Here is an 18660-nt window from a genome sequence, read left to right as displayed (position 1 = left end):
TGGGCCCCACAAACGATATATACGTTCCTGGGCTTCTCCTTCTCTCCAGCTAGCTTGTCTTGATGTTCAACTAAAACGGGTCCCACAAACAAATGTGTACTGCTTCTTGTCTCAATTATGAATTATCCCATATCCTAGCGACCCTCACTATTACCCGTCTCTCTCTCTATATATGTGTGCGCATTATCCCATGTTATAACCATATAAGTCATATTTTCCATTACCATTGTGTCCATAAAGAATAGCTTAATTCGGGCTTGTCTCAGATTCAGTTCAATGGGAGGTTCTACCATGCCAAAGCCATTTCCCTACTTCCCTCCTTTTCCTCTCAACGGGTAACAATGGCTATATATATATTGTACGGTTATTTCTGTTTTTTTTGTTTATATTTTTGGGTGTTGATACAATTTTCTTTTGTGACAGGGAAGAAAAGTTGCTGTTGTACCTCGACGTTGGGGGGAAAATAATATACCTTCTGATACTCATTGCTATGCTCTTTTTTGCATTGCGCAAGTGTAAAGGTAATGGTGGCCGTCGCCAAACTACTCTCCGTTTCAATGGCGCTGCCAGTGATGATGACGGTGATACCAGCAGCGGTGAAATCGCTATGACTCCAACTTCCCTAGCTGTGACTACCACGATGCATTAGTAATTACAGACATATACGTACTGTCTAAGTGGTCGTGAAGCTTCCACCTTTGGAGGAGGAAATCTACTTTCTATGTTTGGTTTTTCTCGGTTTGTAAAATATAAAAATGTAATGGTGTGTTATGAACTAGCGTTTGAGCTTTGAGGTGTGTGAGGGTTTGCAGCTTTTTCTTTCTGTATGTGTTAAACTCTCTGTTTGATTGAATCGGTTTTATTGGTTTGCTACGAGCTGATCTAAATTGTCCAACTCATTATCCAAATTCTACTTGTTTTATTTATTTATTAAGACTACTTTTGTTTATCTGAGTCTAACCGGTGCACATGACAGTGAAACCAGCTGCGGCCAAATCTCCATGGGTTCAGCTATTCCCTAGCTCGATCTCAAGACTCAACTCAATACCGCCATGGCTTGTTAACTGCTAATTACAAACATACTACTGTCTACTGTCTAAGTTGTCGTGGAGCTAGCTTTTTTACCTTTGGAGGAAATTAGCGTTCATGTTAAGGTTATTGATTATTATTTAGAATTTCATTTTTGATCTTTGTTGGTTTGTTAAATATATGGCATCATAAAATATCACCCTTCCATCATAGTCACAGCCACCAGCTTTTGCCCTCCTAACTATGCTCTCCCAAGTGACAATGTTGGCTGGTGCAACCGTCCTCGGCCCCACTTCGACCTCGCCATGCCCATGTTCCTCAAGATCGCCGAGTACCGCGCCGGAATCGTCCCCGTTTCTTACCGCCGGCTAGTCTCTGCCTTTTTTACCTTTCAGGCCAAGTATACTGTTCTTTTCTCAAACGGTTCTTTATTATTTTGGGTTGACTGATATATGCCCCTTTTTGTTTTCCTTAAATCCAATATTAATGTTTATTTTAGGTTTTTTTTGTTTTGTTTTGTTTTATATAATCATAATGGCAGGTTCACTTTTGGTAAATTGGTTAGTTTATTAGTTTTTGTTGCGCCTCTTTGGGTGGTTTGTAAAAGGTTCGAATGTTAGTACTTGAGTTGTGTCAGGTTTTGCATGCTATTCCTTCTATAAAGACAGGTTTTTTTTTACTGCAACCAAAAAAAAAGAATAGAATATTATCGCTCCATTCGTTTTGGTTAGAAAATTCTGTGTGAGGGTAATTTTTTTTTATTTTCTAATATTTTGTAGCATAAACAAAATATGAGTCAAAAATATCTTTAGTTAATATAAAAAATATGATTTATTTTTAGAGATTACTTTTTATTAAATTATTTTGGAAAACAATTCTATCTCATAGTAAATTAAATAAAGAAAGTTAGGAGGTTATTTTTCAACTCATTTAAAGTTGTTATCAAATATTAAAAAATGAGATAGATTTATAAAAAATACTTCTTGAAAAATAACTCATTTTAAAAAAAAGATCATTATTAAAACAAACAGGAAGTATGTCTTTTTTGTTAGCAGGGCCCCATAGCTAATCTTAGGATTATCCCATGTATATATTTCAAGTTTGTGTTTATAATTTTTTTCTAGGATTATTTTTTAAGGGACTTTAAATAGGGTATTTTCACTGTTTTGTCAAAAAGTGTGACTTTCCAAATAAATCATAAAAAGTACAGTAATAATTATCACATAAGGAAAATGTTTTCTTATCTCTTTCCAAACACCCCTAAGGAAAATGTTTTCTTTTCTCTTTCCATTCTTTTCGTTTCTCTTCCGTTCCCTCAACTTCAACCATAGCATAAATGTCTGTTGAAGGCACCGAGATGTGCCAAATTCACTATTTGCTTTAAAAAATGGAGATTTGAGACCATGATGATTCCACAGCCTATACTTATAAACTCTCTCGAGTCACACAGAAAACCGCGATTTCGGGCCGCGATTTTAGCTTTCTTGACCTCATTCATTGCTAACCCCTCCCCGTCAATTCCTTCTCTACTGTCTCTCACAGAGGCACCGGCAGCGTCATCGTTCGTCTGCGTCTCCGACGGAAATACAAAAATTTCGGCATCAATTCACCGGCGACCAACACAGTCTTTTTCACGGCAAGTTTTTGTTTTTCAGACATTTTGGTTTGTTAATATTATATAATGTGCTATGATTTTTCCTTAAAATTTAGCTTTGGAGATGTTAATTGCTTGAAAATTAAATATTTACTTATGCAAATTCTCGTATACAGTAGTAAAAACTACAAATTTACATAAAAGGGTTGTATATGCTGCACAAAATCATGGGACCATTCAATTAAGTCTGTTTCAGTGAGATAGATTGAGTTGATTTAAGTTACATTACTTAGAAGTAGTAGAAAATGATATGTAAATTAAGGAAGTACGAGAGAGTATGATTTTGGATAGAATAGATGGGAGGTAAAAATTTACATGCGACCGACCCTGACTAGTCTGTTGAGGATTCATTTCTGACCTCAAAATTTTGGGACTAAGGTTTGGTCGTTGTTGTTGTTGTTGTATATAAATTCATTACCCTATCAGAACCTATAAAATTCAGGACATTCCTCGAACCCAGTTTAGAGAAAAACTTTGTCCTAATTTTTGGCTCCTCAAATCTCATTGTCATTTAAAAACTCTCACACCTGCCATTTTTGCTTTTGGGTGGTGGATTAAAGAAAAATTGTAGAGTAAATCCAGAGAGATGATTCAAAGTGGCAGGGTTGTATAAGGGTGTAACATAAACAAATAAAGATTGTTGGCATGGGATATCACCAGTCTTATTAATGCACTCTGTTCAGTGCAGTTCCAGCAAACCAAAAGTAGTTGTGCTGCAGAGCACTAACTATATGATTTTGGGGGTTCTATTGATTTTTTTTTTTTTGGTTAAGTATTAAGATTTGATTTTTTTTTTTTGGGAATTTTATTGATGACAAAATTAAATTTAAGGATGTGGTGCATGGCTAGATAGTGGTCAAGTGGAAACAGACTTGTGAACCCTGCTGCAATAAGCCTTTGTGGAGTTAAGTTGAGTAGCAGATCCCTGAACAGCGTAAGAATAGGTGGTTTTAGTTGGCAATTGGCTTTGCTTAGGCTATTTGAACTGTTGAACTTGAAACCAGATTGATTGCTAGAATAATGAATACTTATTATACATATTCATATCACGGATTTTTTGCCGCCATATCACGGTTTTTATTTTTCTTTTTTAGTCTTGATTTTGTTTGTTGAGAAATTTTTGTATGATAAGTTTGCTTATGTGGTTAAGGGCCCACTTATTTTAGCAGAAAATCAAGCTTCTTTTCACCAGCAGCTTATGTACATCTTTTTAAATATAAACTTTTTCTTGGTACAGCTCTATGTTTTCCTGGCTAAATTTTTAAGCAAATAAGCCAATAAAAATACCTATATAAAAAAAGCCAAAAAAAAAAAAAAAATTAATCATCCAAATACACACTAATTTTGGTGGTTGTTCTGTCTGTCTATAAGTTTTTATTTTAGTTTTCTTTCAATGGCATTTGTTTCAAAACCCTGTATGCATTCGTGAACTGTCAAATTTTGGTGGGACTACACTAGCTAGAATGTCTATTTGTAAGCCCTTAGAGGCTGATGAACTTGAATAATGGCATAGTAATAACAAAACTTGTTTCAAAATTATTATTATTATTATTTTTAAAAGTCCTGTAGATGCTTATGCAGAATCTAGATAATAATGCGTTTGTGGTAGGCTTTGTGGTTGTACTAAAATCAATTGTAAAAATACGCTTAAAACCACTGTGTCAAGAGTAATTAGTTCTAATATGTGTAAGTTCTTTATTATTTCTATTGTTGGATGCCTTAATAAACAGGAAATACTATTGGAGAAATTTCTGGGGAGAAGGCTGACATATTTTTTGTTATTGTAATTTGGTTATGCTAAGAAGTTGGCAATTCTCCCCTTTCATCAAGTTACTCAAAATATTAGAGAAGTTGAAACTCACAAGCTTTGTGGACTGTTCTAGTTACATTATGATGATAATTTTGTGTTGGTATTACTCAGCTATTATCATGCCAGATAAAGAGGAATTTGTGGATCAAATGTTCTGAAGAATTGTGCATATGAGGAACTTGTATATTCTAGGTTTATTATTATACTGTTTGGATTTCAAGTAACTGAAAAATGTGTTTTTATTTATTTATTTTATTTATAAAGGTTTTGATTTTTATTAGTATACTGTTCGGATTCCGAGAAACTGAAAAATAAGTTCCATATCCCATGCAATGCGATCCATATCACCAAACAAAATTAACCAATCAATTAGTACCAAACAAAATCATAAACCTAGAAGAAATCAAGTGGTTCTTTATTCCAACCTTTGCACTCAACCCCCTTACGTATGTTATTCTTTTCCTTAGCAAATCAATTACTCCAGTTAATTGTTACAAACTTAGCAAATCAATAGACTGTTATGGATATTGCTAATGAAGCATCTGAATCCCTCTTGCATATAATTTTGTTCCCATTCTGCGTCTATTCTTAGTTTTTCTTTACCTCTTTAGTTTTTCTTTCCATATTCTTTTCACTTATGTCCTTGTTTTGAGGCTTTTTATGGGAGATCTACCAAAGTATTACTTGATACATATATGCTCTGGCCAAATAAAAGGAAACATTACAAATAAGGACACAAGTTTACTACAGTTCTGGTTGTAGAAATGATCTTTGTAAGGAGCACATTGTTCATGCCCTTTTAATAAAGAAATTGGTTTTATTGACTTATGTGTCTGTTGTTGTTGTTGGTTTTTTTTTTTCCTCTGCCAATAAGGGATCTTCTTTCTCCTTAACAAAACATGGGTATAAAAGACTTGAATTTCTTTTTGACTTTAGGAACTATTGGTTGGGCACTTGGTCTCAAAGTGGCTGTCTTGGGTTTGACTAGGAGCTCCCTAGTTCAAATGGGTAAGCTAATTGAAATTGCAGTCTGCACTTGGTCTCCTCACCCCCGTCTCTTGTGTCTCATTTCTAGGCTAAGCTAATTGAAATCGGAGTTCTCATTTTCAGAAATTGCATCTGCAATGCCATACGACACAAGCTAATGGGTGCTGAAATATTATTTCTAAATTCTAATTTAAAAAGTGACCGTTTTATGCATCTTTTGTATATTTTTTTAACCCTCTATTTTCTTCTTTCTCAAAAACTCTTAAGTGGACCTGCTGTAACTTGCAAGTCAACACAAGTTTTCACTTAAAATATTTTCTGTGATAATTCTGAATTATTTATTTTAAAAACTGGTGTATGATTTGTCTTTGCAGTAACCAGACGAAGATAAGCAGATGTCTTTGTAGAAATGCACATTCTTTCAGCAGATGATGTCACTTGGGGTGGTATGTCCTGCTTCATAGTCCTCTTATTAATGTTAGCTATAATGTATTAGTTCTGCATAGCAATTCTCTGTCACATGTTTTCTGCTTGTTTTTTATTTATATGTGATTATTTCCATTAGTAAAACAATATGGAGTTTTTACAAACATATAGTCATCAATGCAGGGGTTGGTCCAATAGCTTTTTTTTTTTTTTTTTTTTTTTTTGACAAACGAGGGTATCCAGATATTTTTGAGTATCTCAACTCTCGGGTTTATATAATCATCCCATCCCACATACACCAAGTACAGGGAGGAATCCCTTGAGAGTGGCCCCAAGATACAAGGCTTTTAATTATTTTGTTTTTGTCTTTTGGGTGATCATGAGTGTGTGCATATTAATTTGAACCTTTTTAAGTTGCAATCTTTTGGAACAGTAAAGTCTCTGTTGTAGTCAGTGGTCTAGTAATAGCAATATAGCAAAGACTTTGAAGTGCAATATTTTTTATCTTTTGATAAGTTTGGACATTCGGTCTTGTGATAGGCATTGCCATGATTCTTCTTTGACTAAAAAATGAAACTATTATCTTGCTGTTACAGCCATTATGTGTCTTTGATTTAATTATTTCTATTCATGAACATTCTTAGTATCATATGCTTGGTTTTGAGATGGAAGGTCATAGAATAAATCTATTAATCAGAACATTGATTATTCCTCTCCCTTTTTATTTATTTATACAAAGAAATTTTACCCTAATCTAATCTAAGTGTTTATGTATATAAAACTCTCTTGGAGATTTGGACCTCAACCCTTGTCCCCCCTACCTCACAAGAACTTTGTACTTGTGGAGTGACTATCACGCTAAGGGTGCACGGTGGTAACATTGATTATTCCTAGTATTTCTTATTTTACTTCTCATTTTTAAGTGTATCTATTTGTTTTGCATTTATTAGTTTATTCGTCCTAATGATCAAAAATTTTATATTTTGGGTTATATTTGATAAATTCATGAGGGTAAAAAGTGAAAACGTCAAACCTAAGCGCAAAATTGTGTGTAGCAATTTCTTTATCATTCTCTGTCTCTGTATGTTTTTTATAAACTGATGATTTAAGAACAAAATAAATATTGCATCATTTTTTAGATAGGATCCACAACATGTGAACACTTCAAATTAGTGGTAAAAGTATATAGCTTGTTTCCATCAAATCAGACACCTTGGTTTCAATTCCACTACAGATCAAAACTTTTATATTTTTGGCTATATACTTAAATTTGATAAATTCTTGAGGGTAAAAACTGAAAACGTCAACCTAAGCACAAAATTGTGTTTGGAATTTTCTTTTTCGTTCTTTGTCTTTGTATGTCATATTTAGACTGTTGATCCGAGAACAAAATAAATATTGCATCATTTTTTAGATAGGATCCACAACTTGTGAACACTTCAAATTAGTGGTAAAAGTATATAGCTTGTTTCCATCAAATCAGACACATTGATTTCAATTCCACTACATTTGGCAATATGAAAATTTACTAAATTTTCTTTCCTCTCATCTTTTCACTTTCAGCTTTGATAAGTCCAACGCTTTCATCTAGAGCACAATATAAGTTACACACTGTAGAGGTATAGCTAGGCGTGATAAACCCGGAAATTCATGGGAGAAGCAATCAAGATGTCTAAGGCTAAAAGCTTTTAAAGATGCAATAAGCCCAGAAATACCATGGAAGGAGGGATGAAATGTATGAAACCATGGCCTACGAGTGTGGTATAATTGGAAAATCTGGCAGAGAAGGGATCAAAAACATTTTATTTGCCTTAGGCCTACAGCCACGTTAAGAACTACTTAGCCACTGTCAGAAATTGTTTGCTAGAGAGAAGTCCTTGTATTCATCTAACTAATGTAAGGCCATTATTTGTGGGAAGTGGGATGATTCCTGTAAGCCTGAAACTTAGGTGGAAGATTTATCTCTAATTAGCCAAGGCCAAAAATTACACTCTAATTAGCCAAGGCCAAAAATTTGCCACGCCAACGTTGGAGATTCTTTTGTATTAATCACTCCATAGATAATGGATTCATGCTCTGTAGATAATTTTATTTTTGAATCGACTCTCTCTCTCTCTCTCTCTTCAATGTAACATTTGTTTCTTATGAATTATGTTAAAGAAACTTCTAATGATACATAATTTGGACTTGCTTCAAATGTTGAATGTGGACCATTACTGGGGAGAAACTGCACGTTAAACACAACTCAAGAACAGCTCAAGAAATTTTAAGAGGAACATAACATTTATCAATTGAGAAATTTTCCAAGGATTCAAATTGGACACATGGTCCCTCCACACAGCGTAAGAATGAAGGGGTATTTTCAGAAAGAATAATGCTAGTACTATACATTCAAATTGGGGAGAAACTGCATGATAAACACGACTCAAGCACAACTCAAGAAATTTTTAGATGAACAGAACCTTTATCAATTGAGAAATTTTTCAAGGATTCAAATTGGACACACAATCCCTCCACGCAGTGTAAGAATGAAGGGGTATTTTCAGAAAGAATAATGCTAGTACTACACATTCAAATTCGGGAGAAACTGCAAGATAAACGACTCAGGAACAACTCAGGAAATTTTAATAGGAACATTACATTTATCTATTGAGAAATTTTCCAAGGATTCAAATTGGACACACAAGCCCTCCACGCAGCGTAAGAATGAAGGGGTATTTCAGAAATAATAATGCTAGTACTACACACTCTTACCCACACTAGTTGCAAATGTTCTATGTGGGAGACTGAGTGATGGAAAAAAAATTATAGGTCCATGTGATTGTGACAAATAGTCAATTACAATCTGTCACATAAGATAGTTATGTCAAAGTGTGTGTGAAAGTGTGTGGTACTAACATTATTGCTCCAGAAATTGCCCAGCGGGACTTGATTTTCATTTAGAAATCCCTGCTTGCATTGATTCACCATTAAAGAGAATTAGAACTAAGCCTGTGAGCTGAAAATAGAACTTGAGCAAGGCCTTTGAGCCCAATCCTACGTAGGACAATATATATGCATTATGCACATATTATTCTTTATTTTCCTCATATGCACAGTAAGGTTAATTAATTAATTTATTGTTTTTACTGTAATGAGAAGGAAAATTTACAAAAAAGAAATTGTGCAAAGAGCTGAGAGCTCACAGTACAGACTGGCTCTCACAGTAGATCGAAAAAAAATTAGTTTACTCTCGGCTCTTTGCCGTCACTCCTACAGCTGCCAAAATTGCATACTGCTTCAGTAGTTAAAGTTGAGAAAGATAACAATGCAACTTTTAAAATGGAGCTTTCCGTAGAGAAGAAAAAGATTTGATGCTGTGGAGAAAAATGCTGTAGAGGCAAGGCATGGATTTTGCATTTCAAAAAGAAATGAAAAAAAAGTTGTAAATCACCATATTCATCAGCAATTGTAATAGGTATTGGTTTCGTAAGGGGCGTTTGGTTTGTCGTGATGTTACATTATACCGTAATATTATATTATTGTAATCTTATATTAATGTAATCTCAATACAAGAATACAATATTAAATTATTTAGGAAGGTGATGAAATTAAGATAATGTGATATATTTTGTAATTTTAGATTATGCTAATGTTCGAAAAAATAAAATAAACAAAATTTTAATATCACATCATCGTAATGTGCATTACATTAAGAACACATTACTGCAAACCAAACGCCGTCATAGTGTGTTAGTAATCATTTCCTTTTAACAATTAATTCTACTTTCCAATCATGTAATTATTTCAATCTGCCAAGCAACACAAAAACTTATAAACAATTACAAGAAACCATTATATAATGGCCTCTCAAGTAGTTGTTGAGGTAACAACACTAACACTAATAGGGCTGGCACTCGTACAGCCTAACCGGTCTTACAACAATATAGAAGCCAAGTAACTGCAGAAAAATGTATTAATATTGAATGGTTAAATATGACATTTCATTGTTATCCCAGGAAACAATTCAAAAATGAAACCATCATTTCTCTTTGGAAGGAATGCTAAGTATGCTGATGGGTGCTTACATATCTCAAGAAAATTGGAAAAAGCAAGGCACTTGCTGTTACGCTAAGTGACACCGAGCCTGAAGATGATTCCGACAATGAGGATGACAGAATCTTGAATGCCTTCACTGCCACAGTTAATCCTACTAAGGGAATTGTTGAAGATGTGGATGTGGATGAAGAAGAGGAATTGGTGGAATCCAAGTTTGAGAAGATGGATGATCAAGATGACATTCACACAGCCTATGCTAAGTTATACAAGGTCTCAGAAAAGCATGAAAAGTTGTATAGGTTGACCACCAAGAAGCTTAGTGATGTGGAGCTTGAACGTGAAGAGCTTTCCACAAAGTTTGATGAAGCAAACCAAACTATTGGAGCACTGAGGTTTGAGAATAACTTCTTGGTTGAGAAGACTAAAAAGCTTGAGGCAGAAATATTCCAAGTTAGAGCTCAGCTAGAAAGGACTTTAAGCGCTAAGCTCGATGAGATGCTCAGTTTTCAGAAATATGTTTTAGATCGAACAGGTTTAGGGTATGATTTCTCCTCCTCTAATATTACTTCTTCTAGTACTATTTTTTTTTGTTCCTCCTAGCAATAATGTTGAAAATGAGAACACTAATGTTAAAACTGAATTGGCTAGTGAGAACATAGACAGGGGTAAATCTATCTTAGGAGCACCCCCCTAAGAAGGATAAGAAGGAAGTTAAAAACCTTAAGGCTAAAAAGACAAACTCTCAAAGGCCTAAACAAAAGAAGCAGCATCTCTGTCATCATTGTGGAGCAGCTGGTCATACTCGACCAAATTGCTATAAGTGGTTAGCCACTCAAAATAGCAACAACATGATGGCGTCGGGAAACCAGAATCAGATTCTATCCTCGTTTGCTCCTCTCGGAGATCTTCTCAAAACCCTCATGTTCCTTTCAAACTTGAACGGTATCAATTCTTCCCCCTCACCGCCAGTTCAAGGGTTTGCAAAAAGGAAATGTTCTTCTAAGGTGTGGAAAGAAAAGGATTCCAAGTGATTTAATCACTTTTTTCTTACATGTTTAGTTTTATGCTTTACTTTGTTTTGTCTTACATGTTTTTGGTTGTTAGTTTTACGGTTTTAGTTATTTTGTTTTGTCTAAAAAAAAAAGAAAAAAAATTCAAAAATTCAAAAAAATACAAAAATTAGTGTGTGTGTGTGTGTGTGTGTACATTGGTTCTTGTGAACCTTAAAATGGCCATTGAAACATAGTTTTCTAAACTTTGTATCGTTTGTAACTTAGATGAGCATCTCTATACACAACTAAGCAAGTGAGTTTTGTGGCTCTTTGTTTGTGATGAGTAAGGATTAAGTGATCTCTTGTACTTAACACTCGTATCACTCTTTTTGACGGGAATGACTAGAAAATCCTAAGAGAAAGGCATAAATAACTATCTTACCACTGTTACCCGCCAATCATGACAATGACATCTGTATGCTTTAGCATAGTAAAAGTGCAATGTCAATGACATTTGTATACTTCGACATAGCAAAAGTGCAATGTCAAAAAATTTAACATAAATGGGCATTTCTTTTCTCTCTCTTGTATACCCATGCATGATTTGCTTGATAAAATAAAAAATATGCAAAGAAAATAAAAGGCAAAAAGAACAAAATACTTTAAAACATGATTGCAAGCGTGTTTTCTAGGAGATGTGGGAGTTATAGGATGTACCTCGAAGGTGATAGTCCCCATCAAATAGTTATGATTGTGTGTGAATTAAAGTGATTTTCTCATATCTCAAATCGTCATAACATTGAAACACTTATGCAATCTTGCAATGTTTTTCACATACAACACGCAATATTCTTTGCTACTCTTGATACCTGTGCAGGTACAATGTGATTTGGCTATCACAAGGTTTACATGTGTTGATGTATGTTCACTAAACTGTCTTAACTTTTTTTTGAGATATAAAATTGGTTAGACTTATTTAGTGTGTGTATGTGTGTGTGTGTGTGTGTGTGTGTGTGTGTGTTTGGGATCTAAATGCTTAACTCTTTATTGATTGAGAAATGATATTGAGAGGTTAAAATGTTGGTTGGATCTTTGGCTACGTTGCATGTTTGATTGCATTCATATTTGTGTTTTTCCCTTCTTGGAAAATTGGTTTTAAGCCTTCTCGACACCTCTCGACACCTGGCTTATCTGTTGAGATCTTAAGCTGTTTCTTATCGCAATCTCAATAGCTTCTCGACAGCTGGTAGATTGATCAAGAAATCTCCTAGCCTCTCGATAGCTTCTTGACAGCTAGTGGATCGATCGAGAAATCTCCTGGCCTCTCGATAGCTTCTTGACAGCTGGTGGATCGATCGAGCTTCTCTTATTCATGTCTGATGTTTTGTTCCTCGACACCTCCTCGACAGCTTCATCTGTTGACGCCTGTGTTCTCGACACCTACCTTGACACCTATCTCGATACCTCTCGACACTTCTATCTGTCGAGATTTACTGAGGTTCTATATATATGTTTCAGCGCGATCTGATCTTCATTCTCTCGATCTTTCTCGATCTGTCCGTGCCTGTTCATCTCCCAATCACTCTCTTCTCTCTCAAAACCTTCAACCCATGTGATTTTCGGTCTTTCTTGCTTCAAATTACTTGGTCTGATCTCTTTTTCTCTCCTTCTTCATGATCTTTTCATGCATTCATATCTAGGTTTCGAGTTTTTGAAAAATGTTTTTGGGGTTTTTCAAAATTGTTGAGTTTTTGTGAAATTTTTGGGATGGGTTTTTGCTTCACTGAGTTTCAAATATCATACATTGCATTCCATGAGCATTATAACTATCTTATCATGCATTTAGATGTGTGCAATTTGATTGTGTGCTGGTAGGATTGAATTGGGCTGAGCCCATGATATCTTTTATATTGCATGTCACATGTTCATGCATTTTTCATGCATACGTTCTCTTCTTTCAATATACTTGTTATATTTGAAATGTGTTGGGACTTTTCTAAGTGTTTCTTTCTTCCCCCTTTCTCTCTCTCTATCTAGTTTGCATTAGTGCGTCAATGGCACCGAAACGTAAGTTTGCTCCGTCCCAGAACCCTCTTCGTTCTAGGGCCTCTTCATCCTCTGATCCTACTCCTTCTTCTGTTCGGTTCCATGATGAGAAAGCTCAAAAGGACTTCTCGGAGAACTTCTCTAAACGAGGTGTTCATTTGAAACGCCAAGTTATTTTGTCGGACTTCGTTGACACTGACCTTCCCAATGTCATTCACAGTCGGGAATGAGAGTCATTGTGTGACATCCTGGTCACTTGTCCTTCTGTGCTTATCTAGGAGTTCCATTCCAACATGCATGAAATTGATACTTCAGTACCTCTTTTTCATACTCGCGTTCGTGGTACGTGCATAGTAGTCACACCGGAGTTGGTATTCGATGTGCTCCGTGTTTCGAGGGTTGAGCATCCTGACTACCTCGGTTATGAGCGTTTACGGATTGTCTCCAAAGACGAGATGCTCTTTGCTTTCTGTGAGCGCCTAGCTAATTGGGGTGAACGTCAGTTTACTTCATGTCGACCTTTTGCTAAAGATCCTAGATTCTTGAACATGGTGATGACTTTTGTTTTGTATCCTCTCTCACTACAATTCTATCACTGAGTCTTGTACTCATTTTATATTATCCCTTCTTGAGGATCTTTCTATCGATTTTCCTTCACACTTCATTATTTCTATCATAGATGTGTATAGGGATACGACAACTCGTGATAATCTCATCTTTCCTTTTGCTATGTGTGCTATTAAATCTGTTCCTTTTCCCTCATTCGACCATTTTTCCGTTATGTGTGCCATTAACTTCGCTACCATTAAACAGAGCGAGGCACAGTTTCGTTCGAGGCGGTCTGGTTTAGCAGTTCCTCCCACTCCTTCAGCTCCTTCTACCTCTGCTCCCTCTTCTTCAGCAGGAGGTGTGACTTTGGATGTGGTCATGCCACAGCTTCAGCGCATGGATGCTCGCCTTGATACACTTTCTACTGAGTTGTATCAGGTGATCACCCGTGTTGGCCGTATTGCTAGACGGCAGCCTCACCTTGGTGGTTTTGTGGAGTCTCCCTCTTCTCCTCTCGAGGCATCTGAGACGCCTGATGATGGTTCCAGCGACGATGATAATGATGAGGATGGAGATAATAGCTCTTCCAGTTTTGCCGAGATGTCTACTTGACACTCTTACCCTTTGTCACTTATGACAAAAAGGGGGAGTAGTTTTGGATATGAGAGTAGTCTTTCTTAAGGGGAGAGTTAGGATAAATGAGATTTTTGTTAGGGGGAGTGTTTGTTTATTTTTGAGAGATGCAGTAAGGATTACATGTATCTTTTCTTTTCTTTCTTTGTTGGAGATACTTTGTTCTTGTACCGAGGTCTTGTGACAATTGTTTTACATACATGATGCTTATCTTAGATATATATGTGATGATGTATGTTTTATTCACTTATCTCTATATGTGTTGTTTCTTTTCTCTCTTTATACACATGCTTCTTATTTTTTTGTATGCAATCTATTATTTCTACTTCACACAAAGGTGCCTTGATGTGTTTTGTTTAAAGTGTTTCAGAAATATAGGTTGTCAAAGTCTACTTGTCATAAACTCTCTTCTTGCAAAGTTTTTCAAGAGTTTGTGTTAGGATAGATTTTATTATATTCAACAAATGAGCATGAGTTAAGTTCTTTATGACTTCTCTCATATATTCATTTGTTTGTTGTGGTTTTGTCACAGATTGCCAAAGGAGGAGATTGTTAAGATATATGTGGTTCACTTATTAAGAACATATGTCGTTCTTTTATGTAATTTGCTAATCCTTTGATGTTTTTAATACTTCAAGAAACAAGGTTTCAAGATCAACTGTTAAAACCATGCAAGTCTGTTCAAGAAACAAGTTGAAGAAGTGTCTATCATTAAAGCTCGACAGCTGGCTCGACAGCTAGCATCTATCAAGCTTAAGAAGCTGTTCCAGCCCCGACGCTCAACAGCTACTCAACAGCATCTCGACACCTCTAGCTGTCAAGATTTAAGAAAAACAAATTTTCAGATATGTTTTGATTCAAATCCGTGGATATGTCTTTGGGCCTTCTTTTCTCATAACCCTAGACATATAAAAAGATTATTTTAAGGGCCGTCAAAGAAAACACAAGTTACACAAGTATTGAGCAAAGTCTGTTCAAGCAATTTGTGATCGGAGACAAAATTTGCCTTAGTTCATCTTTTTGTGAAGAAGCTGCTGTGTTTGTACACCGTAAGGTTTTGTAACCAAGCATCTTCTTGTTCTTCATCGTGAGGATGAACTGATGAACTGAAGAACTTTGCAGCCAACATCTTTCTCAAGTTGGTGATTGAAGTTGCGTACTGGGATCCGCGCAATTGGTTAGTCACATATTGGGAGCCGTGCATCAAAATGAGAGATTGTCATTACAGAACAAGTCTAATTGGATATTGGGGTAAGGGTTCAACTGTAGGTTGGTAGAAGGTACTGAGATTCCTTTACTTGTAACCGTTTGTTGTGATAATAGTGGATTCTTGGGAGTAGTGACCTTAAAATTACCCGGTGGAGTTTTTGCCTTGGAGGTTTTTTCCATTTATAAATAAATCTCCGTGTCAAATTTACTTTCCGCTGCACTTTAGTTTATTGGTGATTTGTTTGTGTTACCACGCGTTTACATGTTAAATTTGTTAATTAATTAAACTTGACTAATTAATCAATTAATCCATCACAAGAGGTCAATACATTTTTGGCCTATCATGTTAGAACCCTATGTTGCCTTTCAGTGTTGTCATTAGGTTGGTACGTAGGTTTTAAATTTCATCAGACTCAAGTAATAAGGACGGAATTTGTTGCTCCACATTCTATACTTTTTGGTAACAAACCTCGATACTCCCTCTAATACATGTTGTCATTTTATTTGAATTAAGGATATTTCATATTTGTGGACTTTGTCAAGCAGTTCAGATTTGGCTATTTGTTTTTGGCTAATATACGTTCTCGTTTCCCCTACTTGTTATGATATATGAAGTCATTATCAAATGTATTTTTTTTTTTTTTTTACTCTAACTTGTAGAAAAAGATAAGTATTAAGTTAACCCTCAAGATAAATCGGCCACAAGCAGATAAATAATTGAAGGTTGTCCAGGTCTCTTTTACGTTAGGTTATATATCAAATCAATCTCTTTTACGTTAGGTTATATATCAAATCAATTTCTTTATTGTTTTACTTTTTTCTTACTTGCAAGTTATAATATGAAATCACTTTCTCTTTATTTTTGGCTGAACAACAAAAAGAGGTTTTCGGTGTGGATTTACCAACCTTACATCATGTGACAGTAAGGAACATACAATGTATATTACCGGAACTTTAATGAGGTTATTATTGTGGCCTCAACACATTCATTGAATTGTCACTACTTAAATTACTCAATTCTTTTCAACCATCATGTGAAGTAATAAGAGGACTTTTACCACTAAGTCACACCTGCACAGTCGCTTTTAAAATGCTAATGATTCCTGGATGACATTATTATATGCTTACAAAATTGTTTTAAGTGCATGATATTTCTATAAAAGAGTACTTAAATTGCACCAGAAACCTATCAGTTCACAAATTTGTAAGAGCTTCTTCAGTGTCCATAATGTTCCAGTTACTATCTTTTACTTCAATCCTTACCTCTTTCTTCTTCCTTTTGGTACTGGTGGCATATTGGAAGAGAAATAAAGCCCGAGGTACCATCCTGAAGTCGCCACCAGGGCCGTGGAAGCTTCCTCTTATAGGGAATTTGCATCAGTTGATTACCTCAGGACCATTACCTCATTCTTCTTTGAGAGATTTAGCAAAGAAACATGGACCTGTTATGCGGCTACAGTTGGGTGAGGTATCAGCGGTGATCATTTCGTCACCAAAAGCAGCAAGAGAGGTATTGAAAACACATGAACTTTGTTTTGCACAAAGGCCTGACTTTTTTGTGAGTGAATTTCTCTCATATGATTATTCAGGCATTCTTGCCACTCCCTATGGCGATTGCTGGAGACAAATGAGAAAAATTTGTGTTTTGGAACTTCTAACAGCTCAGCGAGTTCACTCATTTAGATCAGTAAGAGAAGAAGAGGTATGGAATCTTATTGAAACTCTTGCTTCGTCCAACGGGCTTTCCATCAATCTCAGCAAGAATTTATTCGCCATGACAAATACTGTAACTTCTAGAGCAGCATTTGGAGAAAAGTGCAAAGGTCAAGACGAGTTCATATCTCTGGTTAAGGAGATAATGGTGCTTAGTTCAGGTTTTAATGTGCCAGATCTGTATCCTTCACTTAAATTTATTGCTTCAATCAATGGGATGAAGACTGCCTTGAAAAGACTTCACCAAAAGAGGGACAGCATTCTTCAGGATATAATTGATGATCATAAAATGAATATGATAACCACTAGCACCACCAATGACTCTTCATGCAAGGAAGATCTTGTTGATGTGCTCCTAAAACTTCAGAAGTCGAGCGACCTCAAATTTGAGATCACAACCAAGCACATCAAAGCTGTCACTTCGGTATGACTTAATAGACTCTTGCAATAGTAAGTGTTTTTCAACTACTAACAAGATTTATATAACTCAAAAGTTATATCAAATATTTTTCAGGAAATCTACCTTGCAGGGGGTGAGACTGCAGCAACAACCTTAGAATGGGCAATGTCAGAGTTGCTAAGAAACCCTAAGGTAATGGAGAAGGCACAAGCTGAAGTGCGCAAGGTCTTAGAAGGAAAGAGGAAAATTGAATATACAGACATTCAGAAGTTAGATTATGTGAAATTAGTTGTTAAAGAAACTTTACGATTACATCCTCCTGCAACCTTAATCCCAAGGGAATGCAGGGAGAGATGTGAAATCAATGGATATGACATAACTACTAAAACCAAAGTTATTGTCAATGTGTGGGCTATAGGGAGAGATCCAGATTATTGGGTTAACGCTGATTGCTTTCAGCCAGAGAGGTTCCATGGTTCTTCTGTTGATTTTAAAGGGAATGACTTTGAATTCCTTCCATTTGGGGCTGGAAGAAGGATGTGTCCAGGCATAACATTTGGTATTGCAATTATTGAACTTGCACTTGCTCAATTGCTATACCACTTTGACTGGAAACTACCAAATGAAGTCAAACCAGAAGAACTTGACATGACTGAGAATTTTGGATCAACCTGTAGGAGAAAGAATGATTTGTATTTAAATGTTACTCCTCGTTTTCCCTTTCTTATGGAGACATGTAGTCAATAGGATGTAATACCTAGTTTTATGTGTCTGTTTGACATTAATGGAATATGTTTAGTTTGGGTGGTATGGCAAATAAACAATTTTTAAGAGAATAAAGAAGTTAAACTTCTATCTTCATTTGAATGTCAGCTCTGTAAACTTATAGATACAATTTTTGAGCCATTTCCTCAGGTTGTATGTTCGTCACTTTCTAATAGATAAACTAAATTAGAAGTTCATTTTTGTACCTATCTTCTATCCCCTTAATCATGATGATACCAACTTTTGAACCATCAATATTTTTATATTTATGATTTCTGAGGCATTTTTAGTGTTCTATACATTTTTTTCCCTGAAAGTTTACAACTAAACAAAAAGAATCATACTCACATTTCCCCATCTAAAATTACAAAAGACATGCACTAAAAAGTAAAGAAAGTTACAGGTGGAG

The 18660-nt window shown here is 35.5% G+C and overlaps 1 protein-coding gene and 1 long non-coding RNA gene across 3 annotated transcripts; both read left to right on the top strand.

Annotated features, from left to right (window-relative positions):
• Window positions 1-2299: 2299 nt before the first annotated feature.
• Window positions 2300-7951, top strand: LOC142642179 (uncharacterized). 2 transcript variants are annotated; one of them, XR_012845605.1, is made up of 4 exons: window positions 2300-2665; window positions 5430-5501; window positions 5855-5926; window positions 7470-7951. It is a non-coding gene; the product is annotated as an uncharacterized LOC142642179 (long non-coding RNA). The 2 variants fall into 2 exon arrangements; XR_012845603.1 differs by lacking the exon at window positions 5430-5501.
• Window positions 7952-16536: 8585 nt separating this feature from the next.
• LOC142621658 (melianol synthase CYP71BQ5-like) lies at window positions 16537-18389 on the top strand. The gene is made up of 2 exons (XM_075794984.1): window positions 16537-17510; window positions 17601-18389. The coding sequence occupies exons 1-2, from the start codon at window positions 16602-16604 to the stop codon at window positions 18231-18233; spliced, it is 1542 nt and encodes a 513-aa protein (XP_075651099.1). The 5' UTR covers window positions 16537-16601; the 3' UTR covers window positions 18234-18389.
• The last annotated feature ends 271 nt before the right edge of the window (window positions 18390-18660 follow it).

Source organism: Castanea sativa, chromosome 1, assembly GCF_040712315.1.
Source record: "Castanea sativa cultivar Marrone di Chiusa Pesio chromosome 1, ASM4071231v1".
NCBI lineage: Eukaryota > Viridiplantae > Streptophyta > Magnoliopsida > Fagales > Fagaceae > Castanea > Castanea sativa.
The sequence above is the reverse complement of the archived record's forward strand: the minus strand, read 5'-3'. Positions and strand labels throughout refer to the sequence as shown.